At 42.0% G+C, this 21414-nt stretch overlaps 2 protein-coding genes across 15 annotated transcripts in view; one reads left to right on the forward strand and one right to left on the reverse strand.

Moving 5' to 3' along the window:
• Positions 1 to 2324, forward strand: part of LOC139407063 (TGF-beta-activated kinase 1 and MAP3K7-binding protein 2-like) — a 66715-nt gene extending 64391 nt beyond the window's left edge. For 13 of the 14 annotated variants that reach the window (XM_071150385.1, XM_071150390.1, XM_071150387.1 and 10 more), the window contains one exon: positions 254 to 2324. In XM_071150385.1, the coding sequence (XP_071006486.1) occupies positions 254 to 366 (113 nt within the window). In that variant the 3' untranslated portion in view covers positions 367 to 2324. The remainder of the gene's footprint in view (positions 1 to 253) is intronic. The other variant, XR_011634057.1, reaches the window with a different exon arrangement.
• Positions 2325 to 2591: 267 nt separating this feature from the next.
• LOC139407767 (probable ribonuclease ZC3H12D) lies at positions 2592 to 20660 on the reverse strand. Its single transcript, XM_071151626.1, has 6 exons — positions 20577 to 20660; positions 7429 to 7977; positions 5711 to 5850; positions 4923 to 5157; positions 4483 to 4589; positions 2592 to 3941 (listed from the first exon to the last, which is right to left on the reverse strand). The coding sequence occupies exons 2-6, from the start codon at positions 7749 to 7751 to the stop codon at positions 2908 to 2910; spliced, it is 1839 nt and encodes a 612-aa protein (XP_071007727.1). The 5' UTR covers positions 7752 to 7977; positions 20577 to 20660; the 3' UTR covers positions 2592 to 2907.
• Positions 20661 to 21414: the final 754 nt, after the last annotated feature.

Here is a 21414-nt window from a genome sequence, read left to right on the forward strand (position 1 = left end):
ATTCAGCAACTACCAACAACTGCCAACTCAACCCATCAGTGGTGCAGTGACAAAATTCCATTTGTATTGCTGAAAAACAAACCAGCACGTTGATTGACACATTGATTCACCCTTGACAGTCTCAGAACACATTGATTGATGTTCATTGCCTGCAGCTGCCTGTATGTCTGTGTGTTTCTCTGTAGTCTGTTGGGTGACTAAAGCCTCTTTCTCTCCCTCTCTTTCTCTCTCTCTTTCCCTCCCCTCTATCCAGAGTCAGACCAGGAGGAAGACGAGGGTACGCAGTGGAGCTGCACTGCCTGCACCTTCCTCAACCACCCCGCCCTCAACCGCTGTGAACAGTGCGAGTTCCCACGGCACTTCTGAGCCACAAAGACGCCGACAATACCCAACACCCTGCTCCACTTTTCTATGAGAGTCAAAGAAACTAGATTTGAAAGGTTTTTCTTTTGCTAGTGGTAAGAAAATGAATGGACAGGGTTTGTAGTTTTTTCCATTTTGGGCCTGTTTCTTTCCCCCCCCCCTCCTCCGAGGTTTGTATAATGCTGAAGGCTTGACTGGATAGTGTTTACAGGTTGTGTTACTTTACTTAGCCAGCAGAGTTGGAGGATACCTCACCTTGGAGTCTCTGCATCCATGGGGTCATCCCCCTTCCCTGCTCAACGCTCGACGGGCGACTTTACCCCTGGGGATGCCTCGCTGCTTCCTTATACAGTATTATCGGTGTCCTGCAGTGTGAGGGCACACACACACGCACGAAAACCAACATGGGTGCCTTTGCTGATTTGTGATGGCCTAATCAGGAATGGGAACTTTGGTCAGCTGTCACCTCACACCTGAAGGGAAAACTAACAGACTACTTGTGGACTATTTGTTTGGTTTCTGTTTCTATAGGATGGCTGGGGGAAACTCAGTGTTATTACTGCCACCAAAACCTGCCTCTCGTTCTCCCCTGTAGTGTCCCTTATCAATCTCTTCAATCTACAGTAAAAAGAACGGAAAATAAATTGCATGCTTTATGTGTACAGTACATAGGGGGAGGAAATACCCCTGAGCTTTTTACTGTACATCATTTTTGAATGTGCCTTAAATGCCTTCTTCCTCACACTATGAAACACTTGTATTTCCTGTAAGTATAGCTTTATAGACTTTAATAACTTTGTTTTGTTTCCATTTTCTTTCAAACCAATAAGCACAGTGTCCCTTTTAAGCTCTTTACTTGATTTCTGTGAGAATTTTAAGTATCGTGTTAAAAAAAAAGAAAAAAAAGAGGGGAGCAGTTGTATGAAAACTCTGCAGTCCTGAAGCTTCGTTCACTCCGTCTGTTGTTCATCGCTTGTGTAAATGCAGAATTCCCTGTGTACGATCTGCAGATGCGGCAAAATCGAAAGATGGACGAGTTTTCTAGGATGCCAGAGCTCTTGGACTGGTGAAAAAAAGCTCAGAAGCAGAATGACATCTTATCTGACAACTGGAATGTAGGTTTAATATTTGGGGATTTTTACACCTCAGCGTCACAAGACCCATGAATTTTTCAGTTCATCCTAAAACTTGCATCAAAATAGACGCTTTCAAATCGGATGGAAGAAAAGACTTTGGTAATTGTATTAAGGTGTTGTCTATGTACAGCTTGGTGGAAGGCAACTGTTTCCCGAGGGCTTTCAGAAATCAGAGTATTTTGCTATGCAGTATAAATTGGGTTTTCTAGAGTGTTCCAAAGATCAGAATGAATATGTTTTAAAAATATTCCTGTTTCAAATCAGCAGATATGTATATAGATATGTGCTTTACCATATCTCCTCCTGGCCAGAAGTTTAGAAATATCCTCCAAAAAAAAGACGACAAGGACAGTGCCATCTTTACATTTCTAGTAAAGTGAGACAAAATGGTGACTGTCCTCTTTGTATCATGTTTTTATTTGGTTTCATTTGTCCTGTGAAGCTTTTGTTTGATGCGGATGGTTTAAAAGTTTACCATTGTAATGATTTTACCTTATTGTTTTGTGGAATAGTTTATTATTCTTTGTGAAGTTTTTTTACATGTTGCCTTACATTAATGCCTTAGATTGGCATTTGTATTGATTATCTATGCAGTCACAAATCAAGATTCTTTTTTTTTTTTTTTTTACCAAAGCTTAGTATAATGTTAAAAAAACAATTAGGTAGAAGCTAAATTCTTTGTTGTCTCTCTTAAGCACTTATGTCATGTTTTTTTTCCCTCTAAAACCCCCAAAGAAACCCAGTTTTCATCTTTATCTGCAAAGCTCGAGTCAGTTCATACTTGTTTTATTAATAAAACAAAATAAAATAATTTGGATATCTAAAGTGTTTTTGATTTTAGCTGGGAAGTTATTTGTAAAAAATATATATATATATATATATATATATATATATATATATATTCTGGATTTCTTATTGGATATTCTACATGTTGATTCCATTCCATTGGTTGTTGGCTTGTGGTGACGTGATGACAATTGTCTTTGGATAATTTCTCCTCACTCCAATAGATGGCAGTAGAGACCTAAGATAGTTGGTACGATAAAGTGCAGGGAGCTTGGCAGTGTGTAAATGAGATGGATAATCAGACAATTGCCAATGACTTATGTTTAATATGGATTAGAAACATAACAAGGACAGCATTATTCTGCATACCATACAGGTCAACATCCATTTTGTCTTATAGCTTCCCTCAGTTTGAGGCTACATGATAAAACAACACATGCTGCTTTTAATATATTTAAGTCAATGCTAGATTCAAAATGAACTAGCATCATTCAGGAGACAGTAGTGCATTGCACTTGACATAACACATTCAGCTCAGATTGCTACATTTCAGGCTTTCCTCTAGTCTGCTGAAGACTACTGTGTTTAATGCTTACAGAGAAATGATCACAGGTCTTGCATGTTAGAAAGGAATGTGGCTGATTCGGAACCTCTGAATCAGAGGCACCAGCTCTGACATATTGAGGGTGTGTGGGTACACACTCATCACATAGTCTACCATGCTGTGGGGGAAGAGGGTGCTGAGCTGGTTCTTCACACTCCTCCTCTGCTCACTCTCTGGAGCTTTACCTCCATTGGACCTGGTCATCCCCACTCTCTCGCCAGAGAGGCCCTGTGCCGGGCTGTGTTCTGGGAGGCTGTGACTCTGCCTTTGTGGGGGAGGACTCTGGAAGTACTGCTGCTCTGTGAAATGGATATGGTTACTGTGAACAGCATAGGAGCACTCTCCTAGCTGTGACTGGAGATGTTGGTGTCTGTACATGCACGGGCTGCACTCAAAGCTTTGTGAGTCGTCACAGCCACACTGTGGCAGTTTTTGCGGGGCATCCCAGGCTGAGGAGGGTCCACCCAGGCTGAGCCTCTGTTGGTTGCTGGCGTGGCTGTGGCTACTGGAAGTGCTGGAAGGGTAGAAGTCCCCACTGTGCTGGCTGCAGTTGGCCACCCCACTGCTGTAGGTGTAGGACACCACTGGCCCCTTGGTGTTGTTGGTCTGGTCCTGGACATAGAGTCTGGACAGGGAGGCTTCCAGGGAGCTGAAGGCCTCGTCAGTGTCTGGGCTGGGGCAGAGGCGGAGGCTGGACCTGTGGTGTAGAGCTGGGCTGCCTGTTTTTCTCTGGCTGGTGAACTGATCGCTAGGCGAAGCCCTATGGGAATGGGAATGCTCTTCTTTTATAAGGGGAGGCGGTGTGGATAGATATTTGTATAGATGAGTTGTAGTTAGATCCAGCTCATAAGGGGATGTGTAAGTGTGGGCCTCCTGGCTGACTTCCTGGATCAGAGCAGGGCTGGGGCCTGAGGGGAGAAATGACCGCTCCCTGTCTGTTTGAGCAGTAGGTTTGCTCTTGGCTCTCAGCTCATCTGCCACAGACAGCTGTGATTGGTTGGAGCGCTCTGGGTGGTAGAACTTGCACTTCACTCCATAAGTACACTTCTTTCCTGGAAAGAAACAAATAAGGAATATTTATGGCCTTTCAAAACACGGCTTGCAGATGTACCATGTATCTCTTTAAAGAGACTGTCAACAAGGATGTGTGTCCGTCTGAGTGCACTGTAAAGCCCTCCCCCCCCCCCCCCCTCCCCTTCTTCAGTACTGTAAACACACTTGGCAAGGCAAACAAAAATAAAGTCTGGTCACCAGCCTGTTTTTGATCCCCTAGGTACACGTTGGAGTGCTATGAGGGAGCTTTGTACTCCCCTGACAGGAATAATCCCAGGCCTGACGTTTAATCTGAAGCTCTACTATCCTGGGTGTCGATAAAAATGCCTTTTGTTTGTGAGTGGTACTGTGCCTTGGAGTGGAGCTGCTCTCTTATGGCCAACAGGCAACCAAATAAAATCACAAGACCCAACTGCTAATCACAAACTGGAAATCAAATCCTGCTCAGCTGGCTCATATTGGAGTTAGTTGAAACCCCCCAGATAAATGAGAAAGGAAACTGAAAATAAAAGTGTGTATTGTAAAAAAATATCTACCAACCATACGGGCAATGCTGCTGCTTGTTTTCTGGGGTCCACTGCTTTTTCATCAGAAAGTTGTCAATCGTTGGGCCATTCCTTCCCAGAGGATCATCTGGAGGCATGAACCTCAAATATAAAGTCATAGAAAGATGAAAGTAAGCATGATGCTCAAAACCCTTGGAAGCCATGCCTTTGTTACAGATCTATCATATGTTTACAAGCTGGAGTGATTCTGTAGGTGGCGGAACCATCTCTCTCGTACTGTATCTCTGTCCCCAATCCCAATTTAAAATGGTTTATATCCTCCTTATAGGCCCTGCATCAGGTACCCTCAAAGATGTTAAGGGCTTGTAAGTAAGCATTTCACAGCAAGGTCTACGCCTGTTGTATTCGGCGCCTGTGACAAATGCGGTTTGATTTGATTTGACCTTTGCTGAGCGATTCAGTGTTGAGACTTACTTGTCATTGGCGAAGCTGTACATCAACAGCCTTTTCTCTATGAACGTCTTCCACTCTGGCCTCTCTATCTGCAGGTCTCTGTAGTTGTCATTGGACACAACGATGCCGTCAGACTCGTAGGCCAGCTTGACGATGTAGCGGTCGTCATAACACACCACTCTCTTCCCGTTGACGCAGCGTGACGGGGTGTACACCAGGATCGTCCTCTTCTCCAGCTCATGGAGGATGTGCTGATCTGCTGGGCCACGTGACAAGAGGTTAGGGTTTCACGGAGTTGATGGGTCATATGTCAGCCATTAGCAAGACATGGTCTTTGTCCCAAATGGTACATTTTTCCCTCTATAGTGCACTACTTTTGACCTGAGCCTTTTGACCAAAGCCCTATGGGCCCTGGTCACAGGTAGTGCACTACATAGGGAAAATGGTGCCATTTGGTCCAAAGACATGGTGTGAACAACAATTCTCAGTTATAAAAGACCATAAAGAAGATTGAAACCTGGACCATTAATGTCCCTTACGAAAAAAAAGATTGCAGTCAGAGTGCAGTATAACAGCAATATGCTGCAATACTGCGTCCATACTGCAGTCATTTTGCAGTGTAACTGCAGCTACAGTGCAGTATAACTGCAGTTCAACTGCAGTTATTCTGCAAAATACCACAGCACTTGTACTGCAGTTTCAAAACTAATCTGTTTTGTAAGGGATTGTAGATCTCTGTGTGTTGTTGACCGTTAGCACCACAGTGCCATCTAGCCCTGGTCAGACTGTATAACAGGTGTGTGTCCTACCTGTCATGGGGGCCTCGGGACTGGGCTGCTCCTTCCTCCACAGGGGCACGAACACAGTGATGTCACGAAGACCCCTCTCCAGAAACCACCTGACTGCCAGCAGCAGCCCCCGGCATGAAAACACTTGCTTGTTGCCATGGCTACAAAGACAGAGTATGAAAATTAGCTTCCTTTTTTCACTTCTAAACAGCTGTCACGTCTCTTTTCCCTTCTCAGAAATCCTGTCAGCCGTGTGACCCAACTACTCCAATTCATGTGAACTCTTTTGCAGAACCACAGCAAAGACACTTGTGTGTCCTTCAATCCCAGAAACCAGCCTTAAGGGAAAACTATCTCCCCGAATGACTATAAACTGGAATAACAGGAAGTCTCAGAATCTCTGTGTGCCTCTTCAACAACTCTACTCTTCTGTTCTTGGAAAAGCTTGGATAAGGTATAATGATACACTTATTTAACCTCGCATGACAGATGTGAGCTGCAGCATCCTGTATGGTAGTGGCGTGATGTCTCCAGCGGAACTTTAGACAGGTCTAAGACTGGTTGCGCGGAGGCCTCAAAGGGCCTGACTGACAGCAGCTCACTGAGAGAGGATGATTTGCCTACAGGCATCAGTAAATAGAGCAATCAACCATCAGGAAGTGGTAGGCAGCTTTGCACCAAACATAAGACCTCATTGCCTATTTTTAAACCACTGGGGCACCCGAACCCAACAACAACACTAGAACAACAATGATGTTATAGAAAATACACAATGATGAGTAGAAAGATGTCCTTTGCTTAGAAAGTTGAGACAGTGTTTTGGGTAGAATTTTTTTTTTCTCTCCAGTCAGACAGAGTCCTTTCGGGACAAGGAAACTCAGGACTTGAGTAATCAAAGGTGGCTTTGTAAGCACAGTCACTGAGATATCTGCCAAAGGGGTGAGTATGAGAGGAGTGACTGTGCCTTAGAAGTAGAAACCTTCAAAAGTTCAGCGACAGTCCCCCACAAAAAGCAGATCTAATTCAAGACGAGTGATCGGTGTCAGAAAGAAAATCTCTGATTTATGAGAAGTGAACATTGTTGTTTTGTTCCTCTCAGTTTCTGCTATAGTTTCACCCCCTCCCTCCCATCACCTGTTGATTATCTCAGAGTGCTTTTTAACTATTTTTTTCTCTCACTATTGTTATAGCATATCTGATGCTATTGATCGATAGCCAATTGCCATTGCATCTGAATACGAGTTATTTATGTTGAAGGCAAAGGTCATACTCTCATACACCTGTGGTCACCTGCCAGCCACCGCAGATTCTTCTGAAATTCACCTCAAAGCATCGCCCACTCTCACTTCCCTCTCTATTAATGAGGAAGGGTGAGATGAGTTGGTCTGTGAAGTGAAACTGGAGTGGATATAGCATTCAGTTACTGGCACGCAATGGTAACATCGTTATTTATACCTCAGTGGGTAACATCTGCCCAGAATAGGACAAATCAGGTAGCCGCATAGAGTAAAAATGAAAGGAACATTGATGTACTACTTCACATGCTCTCTATGGGGGCAATGTACCGTGACAATACAGGTACTGTCCGTGACCAGATAAATCCCTATGTGCTGTTGTGTTTTTTTTCTCATTAGTACTTACATTACCATCATTTGTGCCAGCATTTCATCCAGTACTCTGTCTTTATCCATCTAATGCTACAATCCCTATAGTCCTAAATGGAGGATCAGTAAACTCACCTCATGGCCACATTGCTCCCATCAATGACCACTGGTCTGAATCCCCCAGTGGGATCCCTGTCTGTAACTGAGCTGGGCCGCAGGGGCTGGCTGGGCTGGGGAGAGCTGCAGCCTCGGGGGATCAGCTGTGGGCTGGAGTAGGCTGAGCGGCTGGCTGGTATGGATGGGGTGGTGGTAGTGGGGGTCTGGCAGGTCTTGATCAGCTCCTCCAGTATGTCGTTGGTCTGGGCGTCATGGCGCAGGCTCTCCAACACGCGCACAATGTCACTGTGGGAGTAGCCCAGCTTGAGGAAGCGCTCCACTTTTCCATGCTGCTGGTCCATGCTGCTGGTCCTCAGCTCAGTTAGGCTTCCTCCCTCAGTTCTGTCAGTGTCTCTAAGTAGTCTAGGTGTCCTCCTTCCAGGCTCCTGGCAGGGCTCTGTCTGTCGGGGAATCCTCCTCGCCTCCCTTTTCTATCATTTCATCATGGTTTCCACAGCAACAGTGTCAGTTTTGGAAGATTTGACAGGTGCAGAAGAGGCAAGGGTTGAGGTGAGGCATTCTCTGGTTCTGTAAACACAGGAAGTATCATGGTGTAGTCACAGGGACTTTTAGACACTTTGAATGTGGTTAGACTGGCAGCGATAGAATTGGCTGCTTGCGCTGCCACAGCCTCATGATCACGCACGCACGTCATAAGAGGTCGAGAAAGCCCCTGTAGTCTCAGGACAACTTAAATAAAGCCCTGCTCTAATGCTTTCATTTGGTGTCTGATACCAGTGGTGTCCGTTGTCATAACAAATATACACCACTGGAATCGTTGAGGATGTTGGTCTCGAAACAGAAATGTTTTATGATATTTGTTTTGCAAAAACTTGAACACCAACCCAGTCAGACATCTTCTAAAGATAATCTGGAAAACCCCAATAATTATTTTACAAAGTGACTGCACTAATGACTGGGAGGGTGAAAGTGACATGCATTCCATACGGGTTCAGCCCACCCTTTACCTTCTATTCTGGTTCCGGAATGTGCTTAACTCTAAGAATAGCAAGAAGTTGTCAACAAAACTAAGATAACGTGTATTTTACACAGATCGTAGACAGTGAACAGTTACACTTGTATGCACACATACAATTGTTAGGCCTTATGTGAAATGCCATCCACCCCCATCATTTGTTCCTTCATAGCACCCTTTCTTCCTGATTTGCATTCGACTTTGAACGGCAGTGGTGTCATCGGTTTGATAAGAGACTTGGATAAAGAGGAAGTAAATGTCAGGCTAAGACGAACATTGCCATGTTTTAGTATAAACTCGAACGAAGAAGCATACCATGCCAGTTAGTCATCTACATGCAGAACAAGTTGAAGATCAATTTACATTAAGGTACCCTACACCCCCATGTTCATTTGCATGTGAGAACAGTGTTTATGATCTTATACCTCTTCACAGCTTGAACAATCTACATGTAACCACATCCCCTCACACCACTTCATCTCAAGCCAGAGATGAATCATTCTGCACCAGACTAGACACACGTCGACTTTATTTTTTACATTTTATTTCAACTTTATTTAACCAGGTAGGCCAGTTGAGAACAAGCTCTCGTTTACAACTGCGACCTGTCCAAGATAAAGCAAAGCAGTGTGACCAAAAACAACAGCACAGAGTTACACATAAACAAACGTGCAGTAAATATCACAAAATAAAAGAAAAATTGGGGGGGAAAATGAAAAATCTATGTACAGTGTGTGAAAATGTAGAGGAGTAGGGAGGTAGGCAATAAATAGGCCTTAGAGGCAAAAATAATAACAATTTTGCATTAATACTAGAGTGATAGATGTGTAGATGATGATGTGCAAGTAGAGATACTGGGGTGCAAAAGAGCAAGAGGGTAAGTAATACTATCGGGATGAGGTAGTTGGGTGTGCTATTTACAGATGGGATGTGTACAGGTACAGTGATCGGTAACCTGCTCAGACAGCTGATGCTTAAAGTTAGAGAGGGAGATAGATTAGATATAAGACACCAGCTTCTGAGATTTTTTGCAATTCGTTCCTGGAAGGAAAGGCGGCCAAATGAGGTTTTGGCTTCAGGGATGGCCAGTGAAATATACCTGCTGGAGCGTATGCTACGGGTGGGTGTTGCTATGGTGACCAGTGAGCTGAGATAAGGCGGGGCTTTACCTAGCAAAGACTTATAGATGACCTGGAGCCAGTGGGTTTGACGACGAATGAAGCTAGGGAGCTAGGGCCAGCCAACGCGAGCATATAGGTCGCAGTGGTGAGTAGTATATGGGGGTCAAAAGTTTTAGAACACCTACTCAATCAAGGATTTTTCTTTATTTTAAAAATGTTCTACATTGTAGAATAATAGTGAATACATCAAAACTATGAAATAACACATATGGAATCATGTAGTAACCAAAAAAGTGTTAAACAAATCTAAATATATTTTAGATTTGAGATTCTTCAAAGAGCCACCCTTTGCCTTGATGACAGCTTTGCACACTCTTGGCATTCTCTCAACCAGCTTCAACTGGAATTCTTGAAGGAGTTCCCATATATGTTGAGCACTTGGCTGCTTTTCCTTCACTCTGCGGTCCATTTCAATTAACAGGTGTGCCTTCTTAAAAGTTCATTTGTGGAATTTCTTTCCTTCTTAATGTGTTTGAGCCGATCAGTTGTGTTGTGACACGGTATGGGGGTATACAGAAGATAGCCCTATTTGGTAAAAGACCAAGCCCATATTGCATGGTCACTTTAACTCTACCTACATGTACATATTACCTCAATTACTGCGACTAACCGGTGCCCCCACGCACATTGACTGTGTACCTGTACCCCCTGTATATAGCCTCGCTATTGTTATTTTTTAAAAATGTTTTACTTATCTATTTTTTTACTTAACACTTATTTTTCTTAAAACTGCATTGTTGGTTAAGGGCTTGTAAGTAAGCATTTCACTGTAAGTTTGTATTCGGCGCATGTGACAAATTTGATTTGATCATGGCGAGAACAGCTCAAATAAGCAAAGAGAAACGACAGTCCATCATTACTTTAAGGCATGAAGGTCAGTCAATACGGAAAATTTCAAGAACTTTGAAAGTTTCTTCAAGTGCAGTCACACAAACCATCAAGCGCTATGATGAAACTGGCTCTCATGAGGACCGCCACAGGAAAGGAAGACCCAGAGTTACCTCTGGTGCAGAGGATCATTAGAGTTCCCAGCCTCAGAAATTGCAGCCCAAATAAATGCTTCACAGAGTTCAAGTAACAGACACATCTCAGCATCAATTGTTCAGAGGAGACTGTGAATCAGGCCTTCATGGTCGAATTGCTGCAAAGAAACCACTACTTAAAGACACCAATAAGAAGAAGAGACTTGCTTGAGCCAAGAGACATTAGCAATGGACATTAGACCCGGTGGAGATTTGTCCTTTGGTCTGGAGTCCAAATGTGAGATTTTTGGTTCCAACTGCTGTGTCTTTGTGAGACACCCAGTGTGGGTGAACGGAAGATCTCCGCATGTGTATTTCCCACCGTAAAGCATGGAGGAGGAGGTGTCATGGTGGGCGTGCTTTGCTGGTGACAGAGACTGTGATTTTTTTAGAATTCAAGGCACACTTAACCAGCATGGCTACCACAGCATTCTGCAGCGATACACCATCCCATCTGGTTTGGGCTTAGTGGGACTATCATTTGTTTTTCAACCGGACAATGACCCAACACACCTCCAGGCTGTTTAAGGGCTATTTGACATAGAAGGAGAGTGATGGAGTGCTGCATCAGATGACCTGGCCCCCACAATCCCCCAACCTCAACCAAATTGAGATGGTTTGGGATGAGTCGGACCGCAGAGTGAAGGGAAAGCAGCCAACAAGTGCTCAGCATAAGTTGGAGCTCCTTCAAGACTGTTGGAAAAGCATTCCAGGTGAAGCTGGTTGAGAGAATGCCAATAGTGTGCAAAGCTGTCATCAAGGCAAAGGGTGGCTATTTGAAGAATCTCAAATATATTTTGATTTGTTTAACACTTTTTTAGTTACTACATGATTCCATTTGTGTTATTTCATAGTTTTATTCTATAATGTAGAAAATAGTAAAAATAAAGAAAAACCCTTGAATGAGTAGGTGTTTATATTACTCTTACAGAATATCCGCACGTGGGCGAAGATATTGGAAGTTTAATTAAAGCCTATTGGATGATAACTGGTTTTTACCTAGGACAGAAGAATTTATAACAGACTATGTCCGACGTAACATAGGTACAGCAGATCCCCTTAATGTATGGGACACTTTTAAATGTGCCTTTAGAGGCCATGCAATTCTACGCTCATCTCTAAAACAAAAGCAATTTAGGTCAAGAGTCCATATCAACAAAAGAAATAGAAGGACTAACAATACAGATAGATAGAAATACAACTGTACCATAGAGACACAGAAAGTTAGAAGAAAAACAAAAATAAATGTAGGAACTTATTCAAGAAAGATCAAATGTAAAATGAACTCAACAAAAAAAGAAATGTCCTTTTTTAAGACCCTGTCTTTCAAAGATAAATTGTAAAAATCAAAATAACTTCACAGATCTTCATTGTAAAGGGTTTACACACTGTTTCCCATGCTTGTTCAATGAGTCATAAACAATTAATGAACATGCACCTGTGGAACAGTCATTAAGACACTAACAGCTAACAGACGGTAATTAAGGTCAGAGTTGTGAAAACTTAGGACACTAAAGAGGCCTTTCTACTGACTCTGAAAAAAAAACAAAGATGCCCAGGGTCCATGCTCATCTGCGTGAATGTGCCTTAGGCATGCTGCAAGGAGGAATGAGGACTGCTGATGTGGCCAGGGCAATAAATTGCAATGTCCGTACGGTAAGAGGCCTAAGACAGTGCTACAGGGAGACAGGACGGACAGCTGATCGTCCTCAGGTATAGGATGGCAACAACAACTGCCCGAGTTACACTAGGAATGCACAATCCCTCCAGCAGTACTCAGACTGTCCGCAATAGGCTGAGAGAGGCTGGACTGAGGGCTTATAGGCCTGTTGTAAGGCAGATCCTCACCAGGCATTACCGGCAACAACGTCGCCTATGGGCACCGTCGCTGGACCAGACAGGACTGGCAAAAAGTGCTCTTCACTGACGAGTCGTTGTTTTGTCTCACCAGGGGTGATGGTCAGATTTACATTTATCATCGAAGGAATGATCTTTACACCGAAGCCTACACTCTGGAGCGGGATCGATTTGAAGGTGGTTGGTCCGTTATGGTCTGGGGCGGTGTGTCACAGCATCATTGGACTGAGCTTGTTGTCATTGCAGGGAATCTCAATGCTGTGCGTTACAGGGAAGACATCCTCGTCCCTCATGTGGTACCCTTCCTGCAGGCTCATCCTGACATGACCCTCCGGTATGACAATGCCACCAGCCATACTGCTCGTTCTGTGCGTGATTTCCTGTAAGACAGGAATGTCAGTGTTCTGCCATGGCCAGCGAAGAGCCCGGATCTCAATCTCATTGAGCACGTCTAGGACCTGTTGGATCGGAGGGTGAGGGCTAGGGCCATTTCCCCCATAAATCCCCAGGAACTTGCACGTGCTTTGGTGGAAGAGTGGGGTAACATCTCACAGCGAGAACTGGCAAATCTGGTGCAGTCCATGAGGAGGAGATGCACTGCGGTACTTAATGCAGCTGGTGGCCACACCCGATACTGACTGTTACTTTTGATTTTGACCCCCCCCTTTGTTCAGGGACACATTATTCAATTTCTGTTGATCACATGTCTGTGGAACTTGTTCAGTTTATGTCTCAGTTGTTGAATCTTATGTTCATACAAATATTTACACATGTTACGTTGGCTGAAAATAAACACAGTTGACAGTGAGAGGACGTTCCTATTTTTGCTGAGTTTATTATAAAAAATAAAGTGAACTGGATGGAATATGGAGAAAAATGCCCCATGCTCTTTTCTAATCTTTAACATAGAAATGCTACCAAAAATGATTTACTGAAACTAATGACGGAGTCACCCATGATTCATGAAATAATATTTTGAAAGAGGAAGCAAAGTACTTTAAGCATATGTTTTCGTTTCAGTCTCCTCCATCTCCACTAACCAAAGTTAATTCTATGGATTTTTTTTCTATTAATAATGTAAAATTAACAGCTGTAGACTCATGTGAAGGCCACATTACAGAGGAGTAACTTATTGATGATATTAAAGCCTTTAAGTCTGGGAAAACTCCAGGGCTGGATGACATACCAGTTGAGGTATACCAAACCTTTGTTGATGTACTCAGAGGACCATTATTAATATGTTTTAAACATTCCTATAAAAATGGTAGATTATCAGATACTCAACAAGAAGGTCTGATTTCATTATTCCTGAAACAGGAACCAAGTAGTAAATATAAAGATCCAGTCCGTTTAAAAAAATTGGAGGTCCCTTACACTTCAGTGTTTTTAGCAAAATGCATAGCGCAAAGAATTAAAAAGGTATTGTCGGATATTATTCCTCCTAATCAGACAGTTTTTTTGCTTAAAGGCACCTAAAGGACTCTCAGACTATGAGAAACAAGAGTCTCTGGTTGGATGAAACCAAGATTGAACACTTTGGCCTGAATGCCAAGTGTCACGTCTGGAGGAAACCATGGCACCACCCCTACGGTGAAGCATGATGATGGCAGCACCATGCTGTGTAGATGTTTTTGAGCGGCAGGGACTGTGAGACGAGTCAGAATCGAGGGAAAGATTAAGTGGAGCAAAGTATAGAGAGATCCTTGATGAAAACTTGCTCCAGAGCACTCAGGATCTCAGACTGGGGTGAAGGTTCACCTTCCAACAGGACAACGACCCTAAGCACACAGCCAAGACAACACAGGAGTGGCTTGTGTAGTAAGTAAGTAAAGGGTCTGAATACTTATGTAAATGTGATATTTCTGTTTTGCAAAAAATTCTAAAAACATGGTTTTGCTTTGTCATTATGGGGTATTGTGTGTAGATTGATGGGGTAAAAAAAGGGGTGGGGGGGGGGACAATTTAATACATTTTTGAATAAGGCTGTAACTCAATATGTGGAAAAAGTCAAGGGGTCTGAATCCTTTCTAAATGTGATGTATATCTAGGTTATATTTTACTAGGATATGACGTTTCTATTTTTAAGGACTTCAAATGTATCAATGGATGTTTTAGGTAGGCAATACATAGGCTACTGTAAAATGTAGAGTTTTCTTGTATAGTATAAATGAATTGAATTAAGCTAAAATATCAGAAATAAATCATAAACAATAAAGGCCAGTATCAGCTTCTTTTCATAAATAAAAGGGAATAAATAATCTCGAACTGCAGTGGACAAATTATTTGCGCACAGAAGCAAGCACCAACAAGCTTCAAATATGCATTAAGTGTGGGAAACGCGCCCTACAAATAAAATATTATTATTAATATAAAGACAGGAAAATACACACTTAAAAGCTTCGTTACATAAAGAGATATTAGTGAAATTCGGGAATATAACCATAATACAAACAAGAGAAAGGAGAATGGAATATGTTTGAAAAGTTTACGTTTAGATTTGATTGGAGAAAGAAAATAAGTGGGCCCTCAGGTCATGACTCAATACTGCCATCTGCAGGAAGATAACAAGATTCCAACATTCCATAGTACTCCATTACACTTAACTAGGAACCTGCACAGAGTCCAGTAGGACAGTGTCACAAGGCTACATAGTCACAGGCCCACACTTCACCACTGTTTAAGGGAATACACAGCTGTCCTTGATTGTGAGCTAGAATTAAATGTTGAATGAAATGTGTGCGACACAAGAGGTAAACAACGGTTTTCATCAATAGAAATAATGTAAGGAGCTAAGGTGATATCATAAGGACATAGCCACAGGAAGTAGTTTGGGGGTGGATGTGCAGCGTTTGTACGCTAATACAGGACTAGTTAAGGCCCAGTGCATTACATTTGTGAATTTGTTTTATTTGAGTGTTCACCAGCATTTGTAACTTGAGTCTGATAATTATCTGTACAAAACAGTTGATATGATAATACTTGTGGAACATAAAAATACTTGCTTGATATCCACTACCGTTCAAAAGTTTGGGGTCACTTAGAAATGTCCTTGTTTTTGAAAGAAAAGCACATTTTTTGTCCATTAAAAAAACATAAAATTGATCAGATATGCAGTGTAGACATTGTTAATGTTGTAAATGACTATTGTAGCTGGAAACAGCTGATTTTTTTTATGGAAGCTCTACATAGGCGTACAGAGGCCCATTATCAGCAACCATCATTCCTGTGTTCCAATGGCACGTTGTGTTAGCTAATCCTAGTTTATCATTTTAAAAGACGAATTGAACATTAGAAAACCCTTTTGCAATTATGTTAGCACAGCTGAAAACTGTTGTCCTGATTAAAGAAACAATAAAAATGGCCTTCTTTAGACTAGTTGAGTATCTAGAGCATCAGCATTTGTGGGTTCGATTACAGATTCAAAATGGCCAGAAACAAAGAACTTTATTCTGAAACATGTCAGCCTATTCTTGTTCTGAGAAATGAAGGCTATTCCATGCGGGAAATTGCCAAGAAACTGAATATCTCGTACAACACTGTATGATTCCCGTCACAGAACAGCGCAAAACTGGATCTAACTAGAATAGAAAGAGGAGTGGGAGGCCCCGGTGCACAACTGAGCAAGAGGACAAGTACATTAGAGTGTCAAGTTTGAGAAACAGATGCCTCACAAGTCCTCAACTGGCAGCTTCATTAAAAAGTACCCGCAAAATAACAGTCTCAACGTCAACAGTGAAGAGGCGACTCCGGGATCCTGGCCTTCTAGGCAGAGATGCAAAGAAAAGCCTCAGACTGGCCAATAAAAAGAAAAGATTAAGACACAGACACTGGACAGAGGAACTCTGTCGAGAAGGCCAGCATCCTGGTGTCGCCCCTTCACTGTTGATGTTGAGACTGGTTTTTTGCGGGTCATTCAGTTGCCTGAGTACTTCAATGGTATAGGCAGTGTAGTCTTGTACAGTAACAGTGCCTCCCTTGTCCTCGCAGATGACTATAGAGGAAGTTATTCCTGAAATAAGGGATAGAAGCCTCTAACTTGGATATACACTACATGACCAAAAGTATGTGGACACCTGCTCGTCAAACATCTCATTCCAAAATCCTAGGCATTAATATGGAGTTGGTCCCCCATTTGCTGCTATAACAGCCTCCACTCTTCTGGGAAGGCTTTCCACAAAGTTGGAAGCACAGAATCATCTAGAATGTGGAACTAAGGGGCCTTGCCCAAATCATGAAAAACAGCCCCAGACAATTATTCCTCCTCCACCAAATTTTACAGTTGGCACTATGCATTGGGGCAGGTAGCGTTCTCCTGGTATCCGCCAAACCCAGATTGGTCCGTCGGACTGCCAGATGGTGAAGCGTGATTCATCACTCCAGAGAACACGTTTCCACTGCTCAAGAGTCCAATGGCGGCAAGCTTTACACCACTACAGCCGACGCTTGGCATTGTGTGTGACTGCTCGACCATGGAAACCCATTTCATTAAGCTCCTGACGAACAGTTATTGGGCTGAGGTTGCTTTCAAGGCAGTTTGGAACTCGGTAGTGAGTGATGCAACCGTGGACAGATGATGTATACGTGCTACTCGTTTCAACGTTTGGCGGTCCTGTTCTGAGAGCTTGTGTGGCCTACCACTTCACAGCTGAGCTGTTGTTGCTCCTAGACGTTTACACTTCACAATAACAGCACTTACAGTTGACCAGGGCAGCTCTAGCAGGGCAGACATTTGACAAACTGACTTGTTGGAAAGGTTTATCCTGAAACAGCCTAATCCACTAATTTAAAGGGGTGTCCACATACTTTAGTATATATTGTGTATGTGTTTATGCACCAGTCTGTAGTATGTGTCCACAGCTGGGTCAATAGGCCCACCCAGGTGGAATGAATGTAGATGGATCCATAAACATACTTTTCGTGGGGACAGAGGAGTTGCAATCTCTAAAGAACAGTTTCACATGCAATGTGATTATTAATTAGTTGTTGAAACGCATTTCAGTTGTGTGTCCTGATATTCAGGCTGATTTACTCCTATATGTATTATTTTGTAAGTACAGTTGAGGTAGGAGGTTTACAAACACTTAGGTTGGAGTCATTAAAACTCGTTTTTCAACCACTCCACACATTTCTTGTTAACAAACTATAGTTTTGGCAAGTCAGTTAGGACATCTACTTTGTGCATGACACAAGTAATTTTTCCAACAATTGTTTACAGACAGATTTTTTCACTTATAATTCACTATATCACAATTCCAGTGTGTCAGAAGTTTACATACACTAAGTTGACTGTGCCTTTAAACAGCTTGGAAAATTCCAGAAAATGACATCATAGCTTTAGAAGCTTCTGATGGGCTAATTTACATAATTTGAGTCAATTGGAGGTGTATCTGTGGATGTATTTCAAGACCTACCTTCAAACTCAGTGCCTCTTTGCTTGACATTACGGGAAAATAAAAATAAATCAGCCAAGACCTCAGAAAAAAATTGTAGACCTCCACAAGTCTGAGTCATCCTTGGGAGAAATTTCCAAATGCTTGAAGGTACCACGTTCATCTGTAAAATCAATAGTACGCAAGTATAAACACCATGGGACCATGCAGCCATCATACTGCTCAGGAAGGAGATGTGTTCTGTCTCCTTGAGATGAACGTACTTTGGTGCGAAAAGTGCAGATCCATCCCAGAACAACAGCAAAGGACTTTGTGAAGATGCTGGAGGAAACAAGTACAAAGGTATCTATATCCACAGTAAAACGAGTCCTATATCGACATAACCTGAAAGGCCGCTCAGCAAGGAAGAAGCCACTTGCCAAAAACCGCCATAATTTTAATAAAAAATAAAAAAAGGCAGACTACGGTTTGCAACTGCACGTGGGGACAAAGATTGTACTTTTTGGAGGAATGTCCTCTGTTCTGATGAAACAAAAATAGAACTGTTTGGTCATAATGACCATTGTTATGTTTGGAAGAAAAAGGGGGAGGCTTGCAAGCCAAAGAACACCATCCCAACTGTGAAGCACGGGGTTGGCAGCATCATGCTGTGGGGGTGCTTTGCTGCAGGACGGTCTGGTGCTCTTCACAAAATAGATGGCATCATGAGAAAGGAAATTTGAAGCAACATCTCAAGACATCAGTCAGGAAGTTAAAGCTTGGTCGCAAATGGGTCTTCCCATTTGGACAATGACCCCAAGCATACTTCCAAAGTTGTGGCAAAATGGCTTAAGGACAACAAAGTCAAGGTATTGGAGTCACAAAGCCCTGACCTCAATCTTATAGAAAATTTGTGGGCAGAACTGAAAGATTGTGTGCGAGCAGGAGGGTACAAACCTGACTCGGTTACATCAGCTCTGTCAGGGGGAATGGGCCAAAATTCACCCAACTTATTGTGGGAAGCTTGTGGAAGGCTACCAGAAACGTTTGACCCAAGTTAAACAATTTAAAGGCAATGCTGCCAAATACTAATTGAGTGTATGTAAACTTCTGACCCACTGGAAATGTGATGAAAGAAATAGAAGCTGAAATAAATCATTCTCTCTACTGTTATTCTGACATTTCACATTCTTAAAATAAATTGATGATCCTAACTGACCTAAGACAGGACATTTTTACTAGGATTAAATGTCAGGAATTGTGAAAAACTGAGTTTAAATGTATTTGGCTATGGTGTATGTAAACGTACGACTTCAACTGTATTTTGTGGTAAATAGTTCACTAGTTTATTGCACCATTTTCTTTCTCCAAACAAATAAAAAAATTAGCACAATAGATATTATAAGAGATATCAACATTTTTGAGAAGTAGCATCCACACAAGGGAGCAGCTTCTTCTCAAAGTATTTTTTAAACTGTAGACTTTTCAAATATTTTCCCTTCTCCTTTCCGTCGTTTATATTATGGCTATATTCCCACGAATATTCCTTTATGTAATTAAGCTTTTACGTGTATATTTTTCTGTCTTGATAATAAAAGTAACATTTAATTTGTAGAGCGCGTTTGCCACGCTCAATGCCCATGTGATGCTCGTTGGTGCTTGCTTCTGTGTGCAAATCATTTGACCACTGCAGTTTGAGATGATCTATTTCCTTTTATTTCTGAAAATAATGAGATATTGACCTTTATTGTTTAGGATTTATTTCTGATACAGTGCCTTCAGAAAGTATTCACACCCCTCGACTTACATTTATTTTTTGTGTTACAGCCTCAATTAAAAATTGATTAATTTGAGATTTTGTGTCACTGGTTTACACACAATACCCCATAAAGCCAAAGTGGAATTATGTTTTTCAAACATTTGACAAATTAATAAAAAATGTAAAGCTGAAATGTCTTGAGTCAATAAGTATTCAACCCTTTTGTTATGGCAAGCCTACATACGGTCAGGAATAAAATGAATTGCATGGACTCATTCTGTGTGCAATAATAGTGTTTAACATGATTTTTGAATGACTACCTCATCTCTGTACCCCACACATACAATTATCTATGAGGTCCCTCAGTCGAGCAGTGAATTCCAAACACAGATTCAACCATAAAGATCAGAGAGGTTTTCCTATTCAGGCAGGAATCTTTGGACTGTGCATTTGCATCTTGTTTCAATTTATCTCTTTATTTAGGTTGATGGCATGATGTTGAAACAATGACTTTGATTCAAACATACCATTTTACTATCAACATTGAAACAATGTCTAATATTCAACATCATTTCTACATGGAGTTTTCAACGCAATTTCTACATACACTACATAGTGCTGATGATTATGCTGAAATTAGATTGATGCAACAACCTGTTAGTCAGGTTAAGTCAATGTATTGAAGTTTAAGTTTTACCCTAATTTCAATGTTTACAATGCTGTTTGAAATTATATGAAAACAGAACTGGCTGATGACTGTGTGCCCAGTGGGTAGTCTCTTTTAAGCACACACATATACTGTATATCAGGAAGACACATAATCCAAATGAACTATCACAGAAACAAAAACGAACAAAAAAAATACATTGGCTCTAAGAAGTTACAAACATTTCCCTACTGTAAACCCTTGCAGCTCAACAAGATTTGGATATTAGATGCTAATTTTGCTCTCTCTCTACTTACTGTTGTGGTGGTTAGAAGAAGCATCAGCCTGTTTGTCTGGTAGCGAGCCTGTTGCTGTGTGAAGGAGAGAGCCACCTCGATCACGTTGAGAGACAGAACCTGTGTGTACTGTTTTTATTCATATGAGGAAGTCTCCTGAGACTTTACTCAGACCATTGCCAGCAAGGAAGCAAAAGACAAATGCAGTCATTTCACTTCCTCATTGTAGCCCCATGCAGAGTTTTGGCTAGAAAGCTTGTTGTATGTGAGCCCAGAGGGTTTTCCCCCTTTCTCTGTTCTTCCTGGTGTGGCTACAACACAGTGGGTCTCCTTGAGACTTAATAGGGGAGAGTGGGGTAAGTTGAGCCATTTTTTTACATTCCGCTTCACAACATGCTTAGAAGAAAAGGTGCTAAATAGAACCATATAGGATTCTTCAGGTTTGTCCCCATAGGGGAACCCTTTTTGGTGCTAGGTAGAACCCTTTGCAAAGGGTTCTACCTATGACCCTCTATGTAGGGTTCTACCCAAAAAACATTTAATTATCTAAAGATTCTTGCAAGAAGAACCATTTCACTTTTGGAGGGTTCTTCCTAGAACCGTCTATGAACGGTTCCACCAGCCTTATTAGCATTTAAAATACAAAGAATGTCTTTATGACAGTAATTACATATACTGTATAGTAAGGCCTTTCTTCAATTGTGTTAGGAAAGTCCTGGTTTACAGGCCACATCAGGCCTGCAAGTCACATTATGCTGGCTTGCAAAGTGACGTGTAATTCCAGTTTGAATCCGGACAGAGTTGGGTTAAGTGGCATTTTTTCACTTGCAACCTGCAATCAGAATGATTGCTGGGGTAG

The sequence above is a fragment of the Oncorhynchus clarkii genome, chromosome 4, assembly GCF_045791955.1.
Source record: "Oncorhynchus clarkii lewisi isolate Uvic-CL-2024 chromosome 4, UVic_Ocla_1.0, whole genome shotgun sequence".
Taxonomy (NCBI): Eukaryota; Metazoa; Chordata; class Actinopteri; order Salmoniformes; family Salmonidae; genus Oncorhynchus; species Oncorhynchus clarkii.